The following is a 21,570-nucleotide window of genomic DNA, read 5'->3' on the forward strand; positions in this document are numbered from 1 at the left end:
CCAATGCAGGGCGGTCTGCAGGTCGCTCGATAGGCCAAGTCGTCACAGGCTATTTTTGGTCTAAAGGGTGGGGAAGTGGATGGGTCCTCCGTGGATGATGGTAAGGAATTAAGGGCAGGAATTTAGTAGTTTATTCAATTTTCATCATAAGAAGATTATAATTAATAAAACAAGATAAACACTATACTATCAATATAATTTACATGAAAAGGAATAGATATGATTGTATTTGAATAAAAAAACTAACCATGGAAAAAAAGGGTAAAATTGAAAACATAAATGATTATATATTGCAAAATTAATACTTACATACTACAAATCTAAAACCTAACTTAGAAAAACCCTAAATTGATACTGAAGATGAGGCTTCATTGATGGTTCTCTTTATCTTCTCCAATGTGGAGGATACAACTTCATTGACAGTCTCCACCAAGTTCATAGTCACCTGTTCTGTCGGTAAAGTCCTCGCCAATACTTGAAATGCCACCGTTACTATCGAAGAAGTACTAATTACGGTAGAGGTACCGCCACCACCACCAAAACTATTACCATTGTTAGCTCCACCACGATCTACACGCATATAGTTCACACCATCTGGGACAATGAAGAGTCCGGAGGGAAGTAAAACCACATTGTTAGAATCACCTCCAGTCAACACTTCACGATAGCTTACGATATCAACTGGCACATACACTAGGCTTGACCCAGTTGAATCTACACAAGTTTCTTGTAGTAGGATCAAACTTTCGCCGTTTGGATACCTCGACTGAAATTATAAATGTAGTTAAATTATTATATATGCCTCAAAAATCGACATAAACGTATGGTAGAAAATTTTAGTTATGTGAAGAAGAAAAAACTCACAGTAGCACGAATGACAGATACAGCATTCCTTGAATCTCTTCCTTTAACTATTCGTGCTATTTCTTCGGATGTCCTAGCATCAGCTAACATGTCGGAGGCGATGTTGAAGCTTGTCTCCATCAAATAGTGGAACAATTTATCCCATGGAGAAGCTACAACAAACGATGTCGCTGTGCTCACAACAATCCCCGATGGTTGACCGGGTATACCAATGGTGTCCCTTCAGATCCGAACGCGAACATCCCCACCCACGTTTATGCCGTCGACATTACTCCACTTATTTGGCGTAGTTATGCAAACACCATCACATAGATTATCCAACATTATCCTTGCTAGTTTCAACAATGTTTGTGTCTCGTTGTAGGAAAGCCCTACATCATACAAAAAACAGTTATTACGAACTATCGTAATTAATTTACAAGCAAAAGATGTGAAATGATACATTCAAGTATAATTTACATGAAAAGGAATAGATATGATTGTATTTGAATAAAAAAAACTAACCATGGAAAAAAGGGTAAAATTGAAAACATAAATATATTTCACAATGATTTAACTCTGAAAGTAGACCATTTACTTAACTAAAACGGCCATCTTCAACAATTCTTATCTTCTTGCTAAATATCATAAATATAACTAAAACGGCCATCTTCAACAATTCTTGCACGATTTTGGGACCTTTCTTGTATCATATCTGGTACGGGGAACTTTTACCAACTTCGTGTATTTTCCCTTGGCCAACTGACTTTCGGATGCCATTACCTTCGTGTTCATAAAAAATGTATAATCACATTTTATACTTGTTTTTTTCGTGACGTTATTATCTTTTGTGATGTTCTTATTTCTTGCTACACTTTAATTAGGGCAAATGGAAGGTAATGTTTCCGGGTATGATTGCCAAAGCTGGAATAATCGAAGTATTATCTAGTGGTGATCAGAACACAAGAAATGTTAATATCACCTCTAGTTCCATTTCGGGATGTAAAATTTCTCTGCTTCTGCCAACAATATCTCCCGAGAGTTTGGATTGTCGTTGATATTCCAATCGACAGAGAGGGTCCACCGGCATTGTAAACAAACCTAAAATGGTAAACAAACCTCGTTAAAATGTAGGTATACAGGGTCAACCATAAGGAATTATTGTGAGTGAAGAAATAACTTTTAATATTATTAATAATTAAAGAGTAAATCTTCGACTGTTTATTATTTTCATTTACAGAAAATATGAGATGATTAGTTTTAAATTTACAAGTCTATCTAGATAATGTCTTTATGGATCAAGGGAAACTATAGCGTAGAAAAAAATGGTTTTTAGAGTCCCGGCCATAAGGAGTTTTTGTTCTAGTTTGAAATTTATGGGAGGTGTAAATTTTGTCCATTCGTTCTCAAATCCCTACTATGAAAGTGATAGTGATGAAGCTTGATAAATACAATAAAATACTAACATGTTTTTATTGATTTCTTATCAATCTTATTAAATGTGCTTCAGTACTCGATTGTTTGTGGCCTACAAGCTACGGGCTACACACACTTATTATACCTAGTACATATGTTATTTAATTACCAAACAAATGAAAAGAAATATAATATTTGTGAAATTCAAGATCAATAACAAATAAATTAAAACAAAAAAGATTAAGACTAAAAATCTGAAAGTAGTATTTTACCAGAAGAAATATGTGTGAGTTGGAATCGGATTTCTGACCTCATACTTAAGATATTGTTAATCAGAAAACAAGAATACATTAAAACATACTCAAGGACAAGTAATAATGCTAGATTAAATTTCTTATAAATTAGCTAATAATGCTAGATTAAACGCCTGATCCACTAAACGATCCAGGGCCACTAGCAACCTCTTGCTTTCTGTTCTTTGCTTGATTCAATAGCATTTCTTGTTTTCTGTTTTCTTCAAGAATCTGTTCCCTCTTGAACTTGTTGAAATTCAATTTCTCCACAGCTCTCATATAGCCCAGAGGAAGTCCCCAACGATAAGGATTAACTACAAACCAGATACCAACATCATCTTTTGGACAAAAACCCATCGAGAGACAAAGCCCCATGAGTTATACAACTACAAGCCTGTAGCACACGATTGAAAATATGATAGAATAAAGTCTCTCGGAGGCCATGACCGCTAGCTGTTACATAATACAAGTTTGCCACGTCTAATTTGATCATATTCACAGCATAGCCAAGAAATCCCTCTGGACACTTTCCATTTGGTAATTTTGTGAAATTCAAGATCAATATCAAGATATCTCGGAGCAAATAAATTAAAACAAAAAAGATTAAGACTAAAATCTGAAAGTAGTATTTTACCAGAAGAAATTTGTGTGAGTTGGAATCGGATTTGTGACTTCATACTTAAGATAACTTCGTTTAGACGAACCTTCATGAGCTCAAATCTAATAACGAGCATTTTCTCGTTGAAAAGTTTGATTCATATAATCGACCACAATCTCTGCAATGTTAAAATAGATTAATAAACTAATTTTATGAATCTATCCATATAACAATAGTGAAGATAGATGTATTAGTTAAATTAAGATCATACTCTTTGTGAGGAGGGGAAACTATTGTACCACAAACCGTTTGTAAAACTAGTTTCTTGAATCCATCCATTTATTGGTAAAAATCTAACTTTATTCAACAAACTAGCTATGGAGCTAAAGTCTAAAAAGAAGATGGATCCTGGAAATAAATTTGGTACAGACAGATTTGGACAACTTTTTATTAATTAATATTCAATGTAGATTTGATGGTAGAAATATATTGATCTGATTTAACACATAAAAATGATTTTGATTCTATCAGAGAAAAAACAAAGATCGATATGACTCAACATAGAATTAGGGGTCTAGGTGATGAAGTGAACACCCCCTCCCACCCCATGGATAATTGAAACTAAGAAACCCCCCAAATTTAACAATATCGTCAATTTGACCGTTAAGTCAAACAAAGATAGTCATTACCACTTAACAAAGCTCAATAAATCAAAGACTACTATTTATAAAACAATAATAAATCGTCATTTTTGAATTATCTTAATATGTTTCTGCAAAATTTAAACTTAAACTGAAAACTTTTAACTGAGAAATAAATTCAAAAATTGATAAAATGAATATCTTGAACCCACATACAACAAGGTGTTGTATATCCCTAAACTCCAACAAATTGGCTTTTATGTTAATAAAAAAAAAGTGGCTTTTTTTTATCTTAATAAAAAAAAGTGGCTTTTTTTATCTTAATAAAAAAAAAATGTTCATAGTTGACTGACTTAATAGTAGACCTTGTGAACCTCTTAAAAAATTGTTGCAACCATTTTTGTCACTTTTGTAGGTCTTGTGAGGGTATTTTCGACAATTTTTCTGAAAAGCAACTATCTTTGATTGACTTAACGGTCAAATTGACGGTCGGGTTAAATTTAGGGGGAGGTAGGTTCTTAGTTTTGATTAATAATGAGGGGATTTCTTAGTTTCAATTATCCATGGGGGGCGGGGTGTAAAACTTAAATGATAATTTAAAAGTGAATATGAACATAGATCGAATCAATCACGGAAATGAACAAATGATTAAGAGAACGACAAAAATAACAAACTAAAATGTAAGTATTAAGAAACTACAAATATATCTCACTGAAAACAAAATTTTAAATTTTAAAAAAGATATGTCAAGAGAAACGAATAAAAACAATACACAAATGAATTGTGGGAAAGAAAAATTGGAAATCAAAAGAATAAAAAGAAAACACAAACCTATATTTGAGATGTTGCCTTTCCGGTTCCGCTATTTTTATGAATCTTCCAATGAGAATAATTTCAAGTAGTACAAAATTACAAAGATTAGAGGAGGGGAATGGAGAGATCTACTGAAAACAAGATGAAACTGATGAAAACAAAAGAACCTGACTAGCTTTATATAGAGAGACCTAATTCAGCGCTTCCACCCAAAAATCATCTAGAAGCTCCCACTTAACACGCACACATCTAAAAGATTCTCGATAATAATGTAACAGATTCCACAAAAGAAAATTTTGGTGAGTTTCTAAATATGTTGCCAAACACTTTAATAAAAAAGAGAATATGTAAACAAGTAATAATCATCTGAGATTGTGATATTCATAGGCACAACCTATAACTCCAAGTCTACCAACCCCACTCTGAGTGTCTTAGTTTGGTCAAAAATATTTTTAGTCATTAAATTTAAGATTTTGCTTCCTTTTTTTTCTTTTCAATGATTTTAATTGAAAGATTGCCCTCTAGTTTGATTTATGTCCCAGTAATGAATGGAACTAATTAGAAATCGAACTTCATTGAATGAGAAAATTAAAAGATTTGTTTCGGCACAGGAATAATTGGTAATTAATTGAGAATGGTTATGATTGATGCCGGTCATGAGATTGAACAAAAAATGAATCTGATTGAGGATATAAAACCATTGGGTTTCCTATAGGGAAATCAATTGAAATTGGTTAATGCCTTTCAGTTATGACATTGAACCTAAACTAAATGATCTTGGATGAAATTAAATTGGGTCAAGTCCAGAAGAAGTTGTTTTGAAATTGGAAAGAAATTGAAATTAATTAGTCCTCAAGTTGAATTGAACTACATAAAATGATTTAGTGTTTTAGTTGCAAAGTCGTAGAAAGTTAAAAATAGAAAAATCTTGAGGTGGATAGACAATTGCACAACATGATAATATTGTCAATTTAAAAAACGTTATAAGTGCGTAAGTTTGGTAGATTTAAAAAGTCAAAATTCTCCGCCAATCTTTAACTTTAAGTAAGATTACTAAAACCTTAAGTCACAAGTCACAACTAGGTCATGAAGTCTTCTTTTTTGTTGCAACACTAGGTCATGAAGTCTACATAGCAAAATGTGATATATTTGTATAAATTTCCAGTTTTTGGCATAAATATTAGGTACAAGTAAATCGGGTGGCAAGTATAAAAAAGAAATGTCGTTACATATGTAGAAATGAAATATCAGTGTATAATGTTCTCTCATTTCCCAGTTAATCTAACATATATGAATTTTCCTCCACGTTTATTTATATGTTTACATAGTTGGGGTTGAAAATGGTGCACGAAATTAAGCTGGAATAACGAGCAAGACTGAGCAAGATGAATGTGGTTCTAAGATCATTAAGTTGAAAATATAATATGAAACTCTCTTTAGTTGGGCGTGATTACGTTCACGATCCACGTGAGAGACCGAACGTCAAAACTTGTATTGTTTCTAAAAATAAATTTGAAATGAATGAAGATCGATAAATATGCAATGTACACACATAACTTCATGGCCGACCTGTACCAAAACAAACTCCATAAAAGTCCTTATACTGTTATATTTGTTAAAGGTCATTACATCATATTGCATGAGAATATTTTACATCATTGATATGGAATTAACCTATTGACAGCCATGAAAATCATATGAATTTAGATAAGCATAATTGTTGTGATACAAAACAGTAGGCCATGTTTGGCCTGCAAGAAAGGAAAAGAATGAGATTACTATGAAATATGAATAGCAATGTCGTAATGTGATTCATGACATCATTACATCCTTATATTGTTTTGTTTATCTAGAAAAATTATTGTTCGAGATTGATATTGGCAAAAAGTTATTTGATTAAAGATTCCAAGAAAGGAGAACATGAATCCACCCCATCTCTTGAAATGACCCCTTTACGAGGAAACACATTCTCGTTAGGATGTGATTCGTGATTCATTCTTGTGTATTATATACACATTCTTAGAGTGTGCCTTCTAATAATTGCATTTTATTTTCGTAGGCCAAGCATGACCTTAGAAACGATATTGAACTTGATTTTTGTTGTAACAAATTCTTTTGGCCAGGGATGAAATAGAGGATAGAAGGGGAGATGAGGTGGATATAAATGGTTTACATTTCTTTCGATTAGTTCCATTCAAGTCCTCAAGGAAAGCCAAATCGAATTATCAGACACCTGCGGGGTCAAATAAACTAATATCAAATTGGGGGGTAAAACAGAATTAACTCAACAATCTAATTAAGGAAAAAGTAATACTCGTGTAGAATTGTGAGACCAACACACAAACTCAAGCCTAAATTGTTGTATAGCAAAATATTAGGCCATGTTTGGCCTGCAAGAAAGGAAAAGAATGAGATTACTATGAAATATGAACAGTAATGTCGTAATGTGATTCATGACACTAATACATTCTTATACTGTTTTATTTATCCAGAAATATTATTATTAGAGATTGTTCATGGAAAAAATATATTTGATTAATGATTCCAAGAAAGGATAGCACGAATCCACCCTGCCTTTTGGGTGTGAAATATCTCCTTTACGAGGAAACACATTCTCGTTAGGATGTGATTCCTGATTCATTCTTGTGTATTATATAAACATTCTTAGAATGTGACTTCTGGTAATTGCACTTTATTTTCGGAGGCCAAGCATAACCTTAGAAACCATATTGAAATTGATTTTAGGTTTTAACAAATCCTGGTCAGGAATGAAATAGAGGAGAGAAGGGGAGATGAGGTGGATATAAATGTTTTCTCTTTTTTTGGATTAGTTCCATTTTAGTGCTCAAGGAAAGCCAAATTGAACTATCAGACACCTGCGGGGGTCAAATGGACTAATTAGTCTCAAATTGGGAGCTAAAACATAATTAACTTAACAATCTAATTAAGGAAAAAAAGTATAAGATGTTACTCGGTAATAATCGTGTACTTGCAACAACAAAAGAAAAGTAATAGTTGTGTAGAATTGTGGGACCAACCGATAAACTCAAATCTCAACCAATCCAACCCAATTTCTTAGTTTCGTCCAACCCAGTGTTAGTCATCAAATTTAAGATTTTGTTTCCTCTTTTTTCACATGATTTTAATTGAATTTAAGATCCCAATTTAGTTTTATTTTTAATTGATTTGAATTTTAATAATATTGGATGACAAATTTATAAATCTCTTGCAATATTAGGATATTAGGTAATGAATTGAAAATGGTTGACGTCTTTTGATTTTAAATTAGATTAATGGTGTGTTTGGATGGAGGAATCATGAATCCGTGGATTCATGATTCCACAGATTCATGAGTCCGCAGAATAATGCATCCGGGAAAAACAAAAAATTCTAGAATTTCTTTAAAGAAATTATTTTTTTTGTTGCTTTTATGTTTGAAAATTTGTTTTATTAATCCAGAATCCTACCAAATCTTAGGCGGTCGGATTATGGTCTAATACAAATTTTGGACTTAGGAATCTTTAAGATTCAAGAGTCCAATGATTTCTAGTAGCCAAACAAACAAAAATGTGATTCTTATCAGAAACCATTTTTTATAGGAATCCTGCAACCAAACGCACCATTAAATGAATTCGATTTAGGACATTATTTGATTTTCAATAGTTTAGAAATACTAGGAAATAGGTTTGAAATTGATGGGTCAATAATCCTTTTTTGGTTTCGATTTTAAACATAAATGGAATCTAATATAGGATAAATATGCTTGATTTCAACTCGATCCCACAAGAAATTGATATGGTCTCAAATAGAAAATGACCTGAAATTTATAATTGTCTAGGTTGAATTGATATAGATGCAGTTATAGAATTGATTTAAATTTGTTGGTAACGAATAAAGTGACTATGATATGTGATTAGGACAAAATTAACATGATTAGGACTAGGATATATGATTAGGTTATGAATTAAATTCTTTTTATTTTCTTAATAACTAGGCATAACCCCCGCACTACGTGCGGGGGCAATGTCCCTTATCCAATGTGCATGGTTGGGGTAATAAAATCGAAATGGAAACAATTGTCTAACAATAGAAGCAACCTAATATATCATATATAGGTTAAAAATGATTATTAGGGTGTTCAAAATATTTATGTTTTTGATGAAATGTTTGTTGAATGAAATTTGTTTAAGATTTGACTGAAAAAATACCAGCCGAACGCAAGTGCATGAATATCTAGCATTTGTAAAGACTCTCAAAATATGTGGAAGCCAACCTCCATATGGTTGAGAAATTTCTTGATAAAACTTTTTCTCCAATATGTCAAAACTACAACACTGGAAAATTAAATGATAATAACGAGATACAAATCTATCATTAAAAAAATTCATATCCAAAAAATAATTCCAACTGAATTTTGGCGGGGATATGTATCTTCTAGGGACATGTATTTGAAGAGATAAGTAGACTGTTATTAGAATACTAAACAATATGAGTAACGTTTCCATATCTCATGTCAATTTAGGAAATTGAAGAGGAAGTTACCAAAACAAAATTAATGACTTGAATAAATTAGGAGAAAATTGTTTAAATTCCGAGACTTTAAAATGTCTTGGATACTGAGGAGATATATTCACAAAAATTAAATTGATGCATAGTTTTTCAATATGTAAAAAATGTGAACGGATTAAAAAACGGATGTCTCGAAGAAAAGTGATGTTTCTTGAGATTTCTCATTTTTGTAAACGTCGCCATACGATAAAATTATTTTCCAGCTTCTTGATAGTGTCATTATCTTGTATAGTTTTCTACTGTTTTAACACCCAGATACCTTAAAGAGATATCTCACAAAGATATTCTAGCTCTCACTCGACTTAACATTTGTTCCATGTTTAGTTCCGATACTCAATCATCCATTAAAAAAAAATTTTGAAGCTTTAGTTGTAAATACAAGAACTCCATGTAACGAACATGTCGACAAGTGGAGATCATCCATCAAACAAAGAGAGAAACTTCAACTTTAATTAACAAAATCTTCTCTTGTACTTCAATTTTGTCTTCACAAGCAAATTTAATTACAGGCAAAGAAACTAACGGTTTTAGATTCTACAAGTTGTTGTGTTCTCAAACTTTATTTCCTCCAAAAATATGAAAATAAGGTTCTATATGGCCTTTCTAACGGGAGGTTCATCAGACGTCCATTGGTAGTTAGAGTGTCAACTAAAAATTTGTTTATTCTTTACGGTCGACTTTATTCATAAAATACTGCTTTCAGTTTACATTAAGTAATTTCCAAGATAGAAATTCACAACAGAAAAAGAGTCATTGTTCAAAATAAGGGGTTCTTCTTGTTCAACATTCATGGTCAAAAACCTTATATCCATCAACACCCAAATCCCGATTGCATAATTTCATACACATTATATATGAATTTCTGATGTTGGTTTCTCAACCAACTCAAAGTTAACAAACATATCTTCATAATATTATACACAACAAATATCTAGCACAAAGTAAAATAGTTATCAAACACAATTTTGAAGTTGATGCTAAATTTGGTGGAACTTGCTTGCATGCGAAAATTAAAGCAGAAATTTGGAGGAACACCTTGTTATTGTTGCTACAATTTCATATAGTTTAGGCCAATCTCTTTTCTCAGGTAATGAATGAGCAGCTTTTCTGAGAGGCCTCAATCTATAAATTTTTTCGAGCATCTATGGAAATATCATCTGCAATACCAAGTCTAGATATAAATTCACTTAGCCGACTTGGTCGGACTTGGTGTTAGAGCATGATCGAACTACTCAAATTGTGATTTTTTGGTGCTTCGTTCTTGTTGTTTAGACTGAAGGCTTGCCTCTTTCGTGAAAAGTATCGGGCATTCTTCCTTTGAAGCTTTAAGTGCATTAAAACTTAATCTCATGTGCTTGCCTTATTTTGGGAGCTGCCCACTTTGATTTGGCATCTTTTAAATCAGTATCTTCCAACAACACAAGACAATGTACTGTTTTCTTAACAAAATATCCCAAGTATAGGATATTTTGGCATTAGTTAGAAAAGGAAGCTTACTTGCATAAATTGCTTCATGCGAAAGAGCATAAATACGATTCTTGTCAAAACGCTCAAACTGCAGAAACAGACGATCCCGATGGAAGTAATTAATGTGTAGGAGGAGGAGCCGTGTCAATGTTTCTGATCTATCAAGAAGATAACACTATACCGAAATCTCAAAATGATAATAAGGACCACTAACACGCTAATAGATACCCATCTAGTGTTTAAAACTTTTATGCAAGTCAGAAATTATTAAGCAACACAAACACATAAAGCTCCTACTTTCTTGTCACAGATATGACGGAGATTGAAGAAGCTTAATTTGTTTCTTTTCTTACAAAAACTTGACATCTCAAGAGAGTGTAGCAACTATATATTGTTATTATTTTCCTTAGTACTTTATTTACCAAGGGAAAATGGAAAATGCAAACATAATCAAACAAAACTAACTTAGTACAAAACCTGTTTTTAAATGATTATCCATATGATACGAGCTAATGTAGTAGCTGAATTCCATTCAATACAAACTAATTACATCTAGGTTGAATTAATAATTTGCTGTTTCGTTTCATTGGTATCAAGCCTCTGGTAACTTTGATTCATCATAGTTTCAACCTCTAGCTTGTGTTCTTATTAGTTGACAATGTACAACAACTAAGCCGATCTTCCAAAAAGCAGTTTGACTTCTACCAAATATAAGTTATACCCATGTGATAAAACATAAAGATATTTTTGATCTAAAAGAATAATTTACCTTCTTTTCTAGGGCATAAATTTTAGAATGTGAAGAGAAAACTACCAAACCATGTTTTGAGTTACATATTTTAAAGAGAAGAAGAGGAATGGAGGTTTGCAGCGTAGTTGGACCGTTATTTCTTGTTGAGGGGATTGAAGGGTGGGGCGTTTAATTTCACAGTGCATCAAGTCTCCATCAAAGAGTGGGTTTTGAGATTGTAAAGGTCTAAGTTTAATTCTAGGGAAGATGAGAAGGTTACGGAAAAAAAAGGAGAATTTTACGAAAGAAGAGGAGAAGGCAAAGAAGAGGAGAAGGCATCTAAGAATATTAATTTGGACTTTAATTCTAGGGAGGATGAGAAGGTTAGGGAAGAGGAGAAGGCATCTAAGAATATTAACTTTTTTCCAAGATTTAATGTTGGAAAGAAAATGAATGGATGGATTGATTTGAATGAATAATGTTTGTCCCAGTCATAAATCTCTGTGGCAATCTAGTCATCATCAAGGGACATTTATTTTGTCCTACTTATATTGACCTGATTTGGAGTTTAATTCTAGGGAGGATGAGAAGGTTAGGGAAGAGGAGAAGGCATCTAAGAACATTAACTTTTTTCCAAGATTTAATGTAGGAAAGAAAATGGATGGATTGATTTGAATGAATAATGTCCCAGTCATAAATCTATGTGGCAATCTAGTCATCATCTAGGGACATTTATTTTGTCCTAGTCACAAGGATCTGTTTTGTATAATAGATTATTAACCCCCCATCTTTACCTTTACCTCCTCCATTATTAATTTCTTTGTAATTATTTCTCATTTTAATATGTACTCCTTCCACATTGTCTCATTTTAATGTGTAGTTACTCCTTTCACATTATATTAGATTTTAGTTTTTATTACTCCTTCAACATCAATATGATTAGGACAAAATAAATAATCCTAGATGATTAGGATAATCCCATAGGCATATTATATAAAATACTTAATTTCTATTGTATAAGACACTTAAATTTCTGGCTGACTGAGATGAAATAAATCTTGCACTTTACTATTTCTATCCAAATATTGAAATTGATATAACACTTCACCTTCCCTCATCCCTTATGACCTTTAAACTCATTAATCCCCAATTTTTTACCACCACCTTTGGAAACGTCCATCTCTTAAATTGATTTTACTAATATATTCTTATATAGCGACATAAAGCCAAATATTATAACCAAGAACTCCAAGTTGTAGATGTATATTTCATCATATTTTAAGGTTTTAGACAAACCTTCGGGATGGGTGAATAAGAACAGGAAGACCATTGCAATCATAAGGTATTACTTTATCGTTCTTATGAACAACCACAAAACTAAACATTATAACCAACATATCGAGAGTTGAAGATGTATATTCATCATCCTTTTGATACAAAAAAAGACGTATATTCATCATCTTGTAAATTGGTATAATTTATAAATGTGTATCGAATAATTTTTGTCTCCGTCAAACATCTATTATTTTTAAGGTTATTTTCCTAATGGCCCCCAACTTTGTGACCAGCTTCCTGCCTAGCCCCCCAGATTAGCAAAAATACCCATATGGCCCCCTTTTCCCGTTACCTTTAACTGTCCGTTACTCTCACTCCTCCACCTCATTTCCTCTCTCTGCCAAGTCACCTGAAACACCACATCATCATCTTCTCCGGATGGGGTCGCCGGCCGGCCAAATTTCCGGCCGGCGACCTTCAAACATAAAAAAAGAATAATTAAACTTTTTTCTCTCTATCTCTCTAAAATATTTTTATTTTTTATTTTTCTTCTAGAGAGAGAGAGAGAGGAAAGAAAAAAAAAAATTTAGAGAGAGAGAGGAGAGACAAAAAAAGATTATTTTTTTTATGTTTGAAGGTCGCCGGCCGAAAATTTGGCCGGCCGGCGACCCCTGCCGGAGAAGATGATGATGTGGCGTTTCAGGTGACTTGGCAGAGAGAGGAAATGAGGTGGAGGAGTGAGAGTAACGGACAGTTAAAGATAACGGAAAAAGGGGGCCATATGGGTATTTTTGCTAATCTAGGGGGCTAGGCAGGAAGTTGGTCACAAAGTTGGGGGTCATTTGGGAAATAACTCTTATTTTTATAGTTCAAATTTATGATTTTGAAAGCATATCAGAGCAATGTTGTTCGGGAAAGAGGTGAGAACTGAAAATTGAAATTTCTCAAAGGAGCATGTTTTAAATTAGTCCGTTAAGACTGTGAGGAAGTAATAACGAGAAAGTAAAGAGAGGATTTAATAATCAAAGTGAGGTACTATTGTTGACCCAGTTACAAATAGTAAAGCATGTTTGTTTAGCTATGACGTTAGGGAAAGCATGATCAATTATTGGGTCGAAAGAAGATGGTAGTAGAGAGGCTAATTGACGATGGGACACCAATAGTCTTCAAGGGTTGGTGTTAAAGTTAGTATAAATTAAGTGATAAGAATGTCAAGAATTGGTACAGAAAGGTATTTTTATTACTTTAATATTGACTCTCAGTTTTAGGGTTCATGATATTCGGTAGTTGCTTTTCAAACTTGTTTTTTCGTAATTTTATCTTAGACATGTCTATTTTTCGAATGCTAACGCAGCTATAACTTGCCAGAAAAATTTGTGTTGGAAGACTCAGAAATAAAGATCAGTTAAAGGCACTTATATACTTTGCTCTATACATAAACCTTCCAAAGTTGCACATTTGTTTCATTATCAAATTTTCTTTTCGATTCGTTGTTTCGGACCCTAAAATTTGTCAATTTGTATTTTTACAACAGTTGTAAATTGTCTGTGCTGAGATTGTGAATATCATATTTTTTGAACTTGAAAGAATTTCCAATAGGAAAGATCAATCATCTCGGATTTTTTTATTTTCGTCTTTATACGTTTTTTTTATTACAGCTTATTATTTTCAGTGTTGTCAAATTTTATAATAAATGTGTATCTTTTTTTATCTGTTATTTCTTTCTCTGTTTGTTTTCTATGTGCATGTACACTATGAAAATTCATGAGTTGATGATGATATATTACGCAGTTTAGTCTTGATGATGATATATTAGGCCGTTTATATATAGACTAAATGCGTTCGTCAGCTACGAGGCACCTAATTTGGACTTTAAATATTCAATTATAAAATTTTGACTAATTAATTTATAAATCTTTATGTAAAAATGACTTGAAATATTTTATTGAAATTTCGAACTCATGCACACTAATATAAATTGATTTTTAAAATAAAGATCTTAATTATAGTTTAACCCAAGACTATTTGTAGACCAATTTTCTGTCAAAGTTTGAGATGATCTCGAGCAATTTTAGAAAATTTCTTCGGTGAATATTTGCAAAAAAAAGTCCTCTTACCTTCTAATGAATCGAAGCATTTTAGTACATTTACAAACCATTTTGTTTCAACTTGTGAAGTTCAGATCAACTTAGTTATTATATTACATAATTGAATATATTTGGAATTAATTTGTTAATTTCACCAAATTCATTCGATCTGCATCATATAGTACGTAATTTTTTGTTGGATAAGGTTCAAGATCTGTAATCTTAGAAGAAACTTAAATTTCTCATTCGCTGATCTGATATTTTGTCATTCGCTGATCTTAGGAGAAACCAAATTCATTATACTTTACTCTACCTAAGTTTCGAATAATGTTCTTCATCAAGTTGGTGATTACATTATTATGATTAGTACCAAGTTTTCTGAAAAATCTCATATGAAATTTCTATCACTTGCCCGATAGTGGATTACGGGTGATATGATGTGTTGTAATCCGTAGATATTTACTATAGGTTAGACAACGTAACTGTATCAATTCCAATTTAATTGCCTTCACTTTAAAGAAAATTAAAATCAGACCCATTATCTCCATCTCGTAAGGAGCATTGCCCCCGCATGTAGGGCGAGGGCTATGCCTAGTATATATATCTACAACTTATAGGTAAATGCTAACTGATTAGTGAAGGCTACTTATAGGTAAATGCTAACTGATCTCATGTTAGGGCAAGGGTTATCCCATTAATGGTACAACTATATATAGCAGAATCACTTTTATATTGAAGCATTTTTTCTTTTCCTCGATCATTAATATGAGATCAGTTAGCATTTACCTATAAGTTGTATATAGTTGTACATAGTAGCATTCTTTTCTTCCATCAATTCTACATTGAACCATTAATGGGATAACAATATTATTTATTGAAAACTCATTAAAATTTTCTCATGGTCACTTCTAACACAATTACAGAATAATTTTTCTTCTTCTTCTTCTTCTTCTTCTTCTTCTTCTTCTTCTTCTTCTTCTTCTTCTTCTTCTTCTTCTTCTTCTTCTTCTTCTTCTTCTTCTTCTTCTTCTTCTTCTTCTTCTTCTTCTTCTTCTTCTTCTTATTCTTCTTATTCTTCTGATCAATCGATCTGCAATATAGCTAACTTTGTCTCTGATAAACTAGATGGATCGAATTATCTAGTTTGAAAGGATCAAGTCGAAACATCCTATATGGAGCTGATCTTTGATTATGTTGATGGCTCCATTGAAATACTAGAAATGAAGATTGTTGAGGACGATAGGGAAATACTGAATCCTAAATTTAAGAAATGGAAAAAGCAAGACAGCTTTGTCAAATCTTGCTTAAAGGCTACATTTTCACACAAGATCAAATCAGATGTTCTAGGTCTTAAATCAGCCTATGAAATCTGGTTTTATCTTGATCTCATATACACAGAGGAGTTCGAAGCAAAGGAAGACTTACTTCGTTCTCAAATTCAATCTATAAAGGAAATTCTACTGTTAGTGAGTATATCAGGAAGATCAAATCACTTGCTGATGCTCTAATTGCTGTCAATTATAAGGTAAGTGATAAAGAACTATGTCGAATTACTCTTCTAGGTTAAGGCAAAGAATATCGTCAATTTGTCATCTCTATGAACATTAGAGAAGGTCGAATTACATTTCCTGAACTTAGGTCAAAATTACTACATCACGAGCAATGGTTGGTTAATGAATCACAAGAAGAACCTGATAATGGCTTCCTTGTTCGCAATCATAGTACAAACATAAGAATGATTATAAACAGAAACCTCAAGGTAAGATTTATCAAAATCATTCAAATTATAGTAAGAGCACACATGATTCTCATCAGGATCAGGTCAAATCAAGTTATTCAAACTCAAATAAAGGTAAAAACATCAGAGAAGGGCCTAAATTGGGTCCAAAAGCTGAAAATTTTGATTTAATTTGCTACAGTTCCTTGTGGAATCTGTAGAAGATGGGGTCATATGGCTGCAAATTGTTTCTTTAGGTTTGCTCAACCTAAGGTAAACAAGCCTTATCAACCAAATTTTGCTGGTCTTCATATTGAAGAAGAGGAAGATGAGAGTGATACAAAAGAATTTGAAGAAAGCTTTGATCTTTCAGATGATAATGAGGAAATAGTCATTGCTGAGTGTAACATGGCCATTCTATCTGGTTCTTCTATAACTGATGATGATGATTCACTTGAAGAATGTCATTTGGTAGAAACAACTCCTTGGTTAGCTGATAATGGGGCATCCAATCATATGACAAATAACAAGTCTATCTTAAGTGATTCAAAAGGTTACAAAGGCAAGGAAGGAGTGATGGTTGGTAATGGTTGGTGATGGTAAATTCTTACCAATAAAGGAAACTGGTAATACTACTCTTTCTGTCTCCTCCCAACCTTTTAAACTCAATAATGTTCTTCATGTGCCTAATGTAAAAAAGAACTTACTGTCTGTTTCCAAATTTACAAATGAGAATCAATGCTCAGTTGAATTTCTTCCATGGGGGTACAATATCAAACATCTGAGGTCTGAAGCTATTCTAGCTGAGGGTCCTATAGTTAATGATTTATATCCTTTCAATTTTTCAAAGTCCAACACCTCACTTGAAGCTCACAGTGCTATTCAATGTCAAGAACCTCATCTTTGGCATTAGAGATTGGGACATCCATCCAAAGCTATGGTACTTTAACTGAAACATGAAGACAAAATCAAGTTTAAGTCTCATACTATTGAGAACATATGTGACTCATGTCAACTAGACAAGAGTAAATGTCTTCCTTTCCCAACTTCATCTTCTAAATCATCACTACCTCTTAAAATTGATTCATTGTGACATATGGGGTCCAACTCCAGTCACAACCTCTACTAGCATAAGATATTATATACTCTTCATTGATGATTACAACAGATTCTCATGGATATATCCATTAACAGTTAGATCAGATAGCTTAATTGCTTCAAACACTTTAAAGCTTAATTTCAGAAAGCATCAGACTACAAATTCATGAAAGTTTTTGGTTCCACATGTTATCCCTACCTAGCTCACTCTAGAAAGGATAAGCTCAACCCGAAATCATCAAGATGTATATTCTTGGGATATATAGTACTGTGCATAAAGGATACAAACTAAGATGTTGTCTCAGATAAATTGCATATTTCAAGACATGTGATTTTTGATGAAACATCCTTTTATTACAAAACTCAATGCTTTGACAAGTCTAAATCAAGCTCTCAGACTTTATCTCAGCAAGTTACTCTTTCTATTCTTATGATTACAACTCATAGTTTGACTCAAGGACACAATTTACAACTCCCAGTACATTCTTCTTCAGGAAATATTACTGAGCAACCTATTTCTACCACTTTACCATGAGCACTGAAAATTGAGCATTATCACCTTCTTTTGTTCATCTTATGAACACAAGGTCAAAGAGTGGTATTCAAAAACCAAAATCCTTGCCTGATTATGTTGCTCATTATTCAATTTATCATCCTTTTCCATCTGCATTTGTTTCCGCCCTTCATAAGTTTCATAAGCCAACTTCCTTTAAAGAGACATATAAGTCCATAGAATGGTGTAATGATATGAAAGATGAGTTTTTGTCCTTACACAAGAATGATACATGGTCTCTAGTTCCTATTGATCCCTCCTCAATGAATGTTCTTGGATGCAAGCCGGTTTATAAAGTGAAACAGAGGTCTGATGGGTCTCTAGAGGGATATAAAGCTAGATTGGTTGCTAAAGGTTATAATTAGCAAGATGGTGTTGATTTCAATGAAACATTGAGCCCTGTGGTTAAGCCTACAACAGTTAGACTTATTCTTACTATAGCAGTCACCAAATCCTGGAGCATCAAACAACTTGATGTTCCAATGCTTTCTTACATGGGATTTTGGATGAAAAGGTCTATATAGTTCAACCACAAGAATTAATTGACAAATAAAAAAGGAACCATGTTTGTCTGTTACATAAATCTTTATATGGGCTGAAGCAAGCACCAAGAGCTTGGTTCAACAGATTGCTACCTTTCTTCTTAAGTTTGGTTTTGCCAAAAGTACCACTGATCATTCAATGTTCTTTCTACTTCAACAATGTGATGTATTAGTGCTTCTGTTATATGTTGGTGACATAATTCTCACTGGGCCATCTTCCATTTTGGTTGATTCTCTTATCAAGACATTGAGCTTTGAATTTGCTATGAAAGATCTTGGTCAATTGCATTACTTCTTAGTTATTGAAGTTATAAGGAATGGTACTGGCTCTATTTTGCTCACCCAAAATAAGTATACTCTTCAAATTCTTGAGAACGCTTCCATGATGTATTGTAACATCAGTAAAACACCAGTTGCTAGTGGTTCAAGAGTTTCAAAACTAGATGGTAATATTTTACCTGATTCCACCATGTATAAAAGCTTAGTGGGGTATTTACAATACCTATCTCTCACTAGACCAGATATCTCTTATGCAGTTAATTATACTGCTCAATTTATGCAGGAACCAAGAACTTCTCATTTACTTCTTGTGAAGAAAATTTTGAGGTATTTGAAAGGATATATTGGCTCTGGAGTCACTAGTAATCCAGGGAACTTGACTACTCTTCAAACTTACTCTGATTCTGATTGGGCAGGTTGTCCAGATACTAGAAGATCAAGAAGTGGTTTTTGCATTTTTCTTGGTTCTACTATCTTATGTTGGTCCTCAAAGAAACAACCAACTGTTGCTAGGTCTTCAACAGAAGCTGAGTATAAGTCACTTAGTGTGGCAACAACTGAAATGTTATGGATTAGCTATCTGTTAGATGAATTACATAAGCCTTTATCCAAACCTTATCTCATTTCATCTGATAATCAAGGAGCCAAGCATATTGCCTCTAATCCTATATTTCATGCTCGAGCTAAACACACAGAGGTCGACTATCATTTCATCAGGGATTTGGTTGCCAATGGTTCACTTCAGATCAAGTACATCCCCACCCATCTTCAATTAGCTGATATTTTTACTAAAAGTCTGCCTTTACCAAGCTTCACATCTCTCAAGAACAAGCTGATGCATTTTGAGGAAGCACAACTTGAGGGGGAATATAAGAGAGTTAAATCTAACTAAGCTGACTCAATTGAGCTGATTCAATAACTGACTCAATTAGTTAGTTTTGAATTATGATAGTTAGAGAAAGTTAGGCCGCGGCTTTGGGGAAGAAAGAAAAATCTCGAGGGAATAACAACTTAGTCAACTATGATTGACTTAGGGGGCATATTTATTTTTTGACCCAAAAATTAAGTAACTTGTCTCTTGCTCCCTATCTTCATCTTCCTTATCCTACCAAAAATTCCGCCCACCAACAATTCCGACCACCACCTTTGAAACTGATAGATCTTACAATGAGATCATCAAAACCTTCATCTATAGCATCATAATCAGCCAGGACAAGAAAACAATATTCCTAGTCGATATACACAACGAAATTATTGTTTTTCAACAAGGTCTATACTGGAGTCTCAATGAACAACAACTCGGAAGAAATACCTCCCAATTCCTGTAAAAAACAAATATTAAACAAGAGTGAATTACTACAATCAACAAAATTTCATATACATGAAACTGAATAATATTTTTTTGAAAGAATTTAAACAAAACTCAGTGAGGAAATTTATCAAACACTTAACATTCATCTCTATTATTTACAAAAATTGAGCAAAAACTGAAAGAGACCCCATTTCTAAAATTCAACTAACAATATCTGAACAAAAATCTAAGAAAAATGTAGAAAACCTCATTTCTATTATCCATATAAACTTGATGGAAGAAGAAAAACAGAAGAACCATATACCATAATGAGAAAATTTTGATTAGAAGCTCTTCTTACCTCTTAGGAATTTGGGGAATAGAGAAAATGATATCCTCTAAAAAACTAAAGATAACCCAGATGAGAGATTGGATCGGAGATGTATACGAATGCAAGGAAATTCGAGTAAAATGGAGAAGATAGAGAGAGAGGATGGTTAGAAAACAGAGTGGTTTTTCTTGTTGTAGTAACCTTTTTCAGAACTAAACAAAGATGGTTGTATCTGCTGCCCTGCTGTAACAATGAAGCCTTTCATTAATAGAAGAGACGCAGGGGTTTCCCCTTCATCATCTTCTTCAACTTCTTCAACTTGGAATATCACCTTCTTTAACTCAGATTCTGAGTTGAAGAAGATAGTCTTCAGAGATAGAAAGAAAGGGGAAAAGGGAGGAAGAGAGAAGAAAAATGAGGGAGAAAGAGAGAGAGGAGTTGAAAATGATGGTCAGAATCTATGGTGGTCGAAATTTGTAGTTCCCGAAATTGTTAGTGGCTGGAATTTCTGGTGGGATGAGGTGTGAGGCAGGGCCGTGCGGTGCCAAGTGCGGACAGGGCGTCCGCACTGGGCCCCGCAACCTAGAGGGCCCACAAAAGTCTAATTAAGTAAGGGAAGTAGTTAATTTGGGACGTGTTGACTGTTTCTCTCCGTATTTACTAAAAGAAAAAGATTGTTTCTCTCTCTAAACTTCTTTAGTTCTCTACGACCGTAGACGCATGTGGACGTGTGGCCCCACACTAAAGATTTTCATTTTCCACTTTCTATGTAACTGATACATTTTTTCAATTCTCTCTCTACTTTAATAATATTACCTCTCTCTTTGGTTTGTTTCCATATGTAATACTAGTACATACTATTCTTTCTCACTCTACTTTCTATATTATATTATATTTTTTATTAAAATAAATCTATATTATTTTTTTCACTTTCTACACAATCATAACTGGTCATACTTAAGTTCCTTTTATCTCTCCCCTATTATTTTTAATTTATTCTGTTTCTAAAATACCCTCACCTAAATGG

The 21,570-nt window shown here is 33.1% G+C and overlaps 1 protein-coding gene and 1 long non-coding RNA gene across 2 annotated transcripts; both read right to left on the reverse strand.

Annotated features, from left to right (window-relative positions):
- Positions 1-335: 335 nt before the first annotated feature.
- On the reverse strand, positions 336-1,925 carry LOC147549469 (homeobox-leucine zipper protein HDG1-like). Its single transcript, XM_086672113.1, has 3 exons — positions 1,826-1,925; positions 865-1,235; positions 336-766 (listed from the first exon to the last, which is right to left on the reverse strand). Exons 2-3 carry the CDS (start codon positions 982-984, stop codon positions 344-346), a joined length of 543 nt encoding a protein of 180 aa, XP_086528239.1. The 5' UTR covers positions 985-1,235; positions 1,826-1,925; the 3' UTR covers positions 336-343.
- A 15,954-nt stretch (positions 1,926-17,879) lies between these two features.
- LOC147549470 (uncharacterized) lies at positions 17,880-20,995 on the reverse strand. Its single transcript, XR_015238520.1, has 2 exons — positions 20,574-20,995; positions 17,880-20,243 (listed from the first exon to the last, which is right to left on the reverse strand). It is a non-coding gene; the product is annotated as an uncharacterized LOC147549470 (long non-coding RNA).
- Positions 20,996-21,570: the final 575 nt, after the last annotated feature.

The sequence above is a fragment of the Eschscholzia californica genome, unplaced genomic scaffold (genome assembly GCF_041429995.1).
Source record: "Eschscholzia californica isolate CP2 unplaced genomic scaffold, dmEscCali1.0.p SCAF_3, whole genome shotgun sequence".
Classification (NCBI taxonomy): Eukaryota; Viridiplantae; Streptophyta; class Magnoliopsida; order Ranunculales; family Papaveraceae; genus Eschscholzia; species Eschscholzia californica.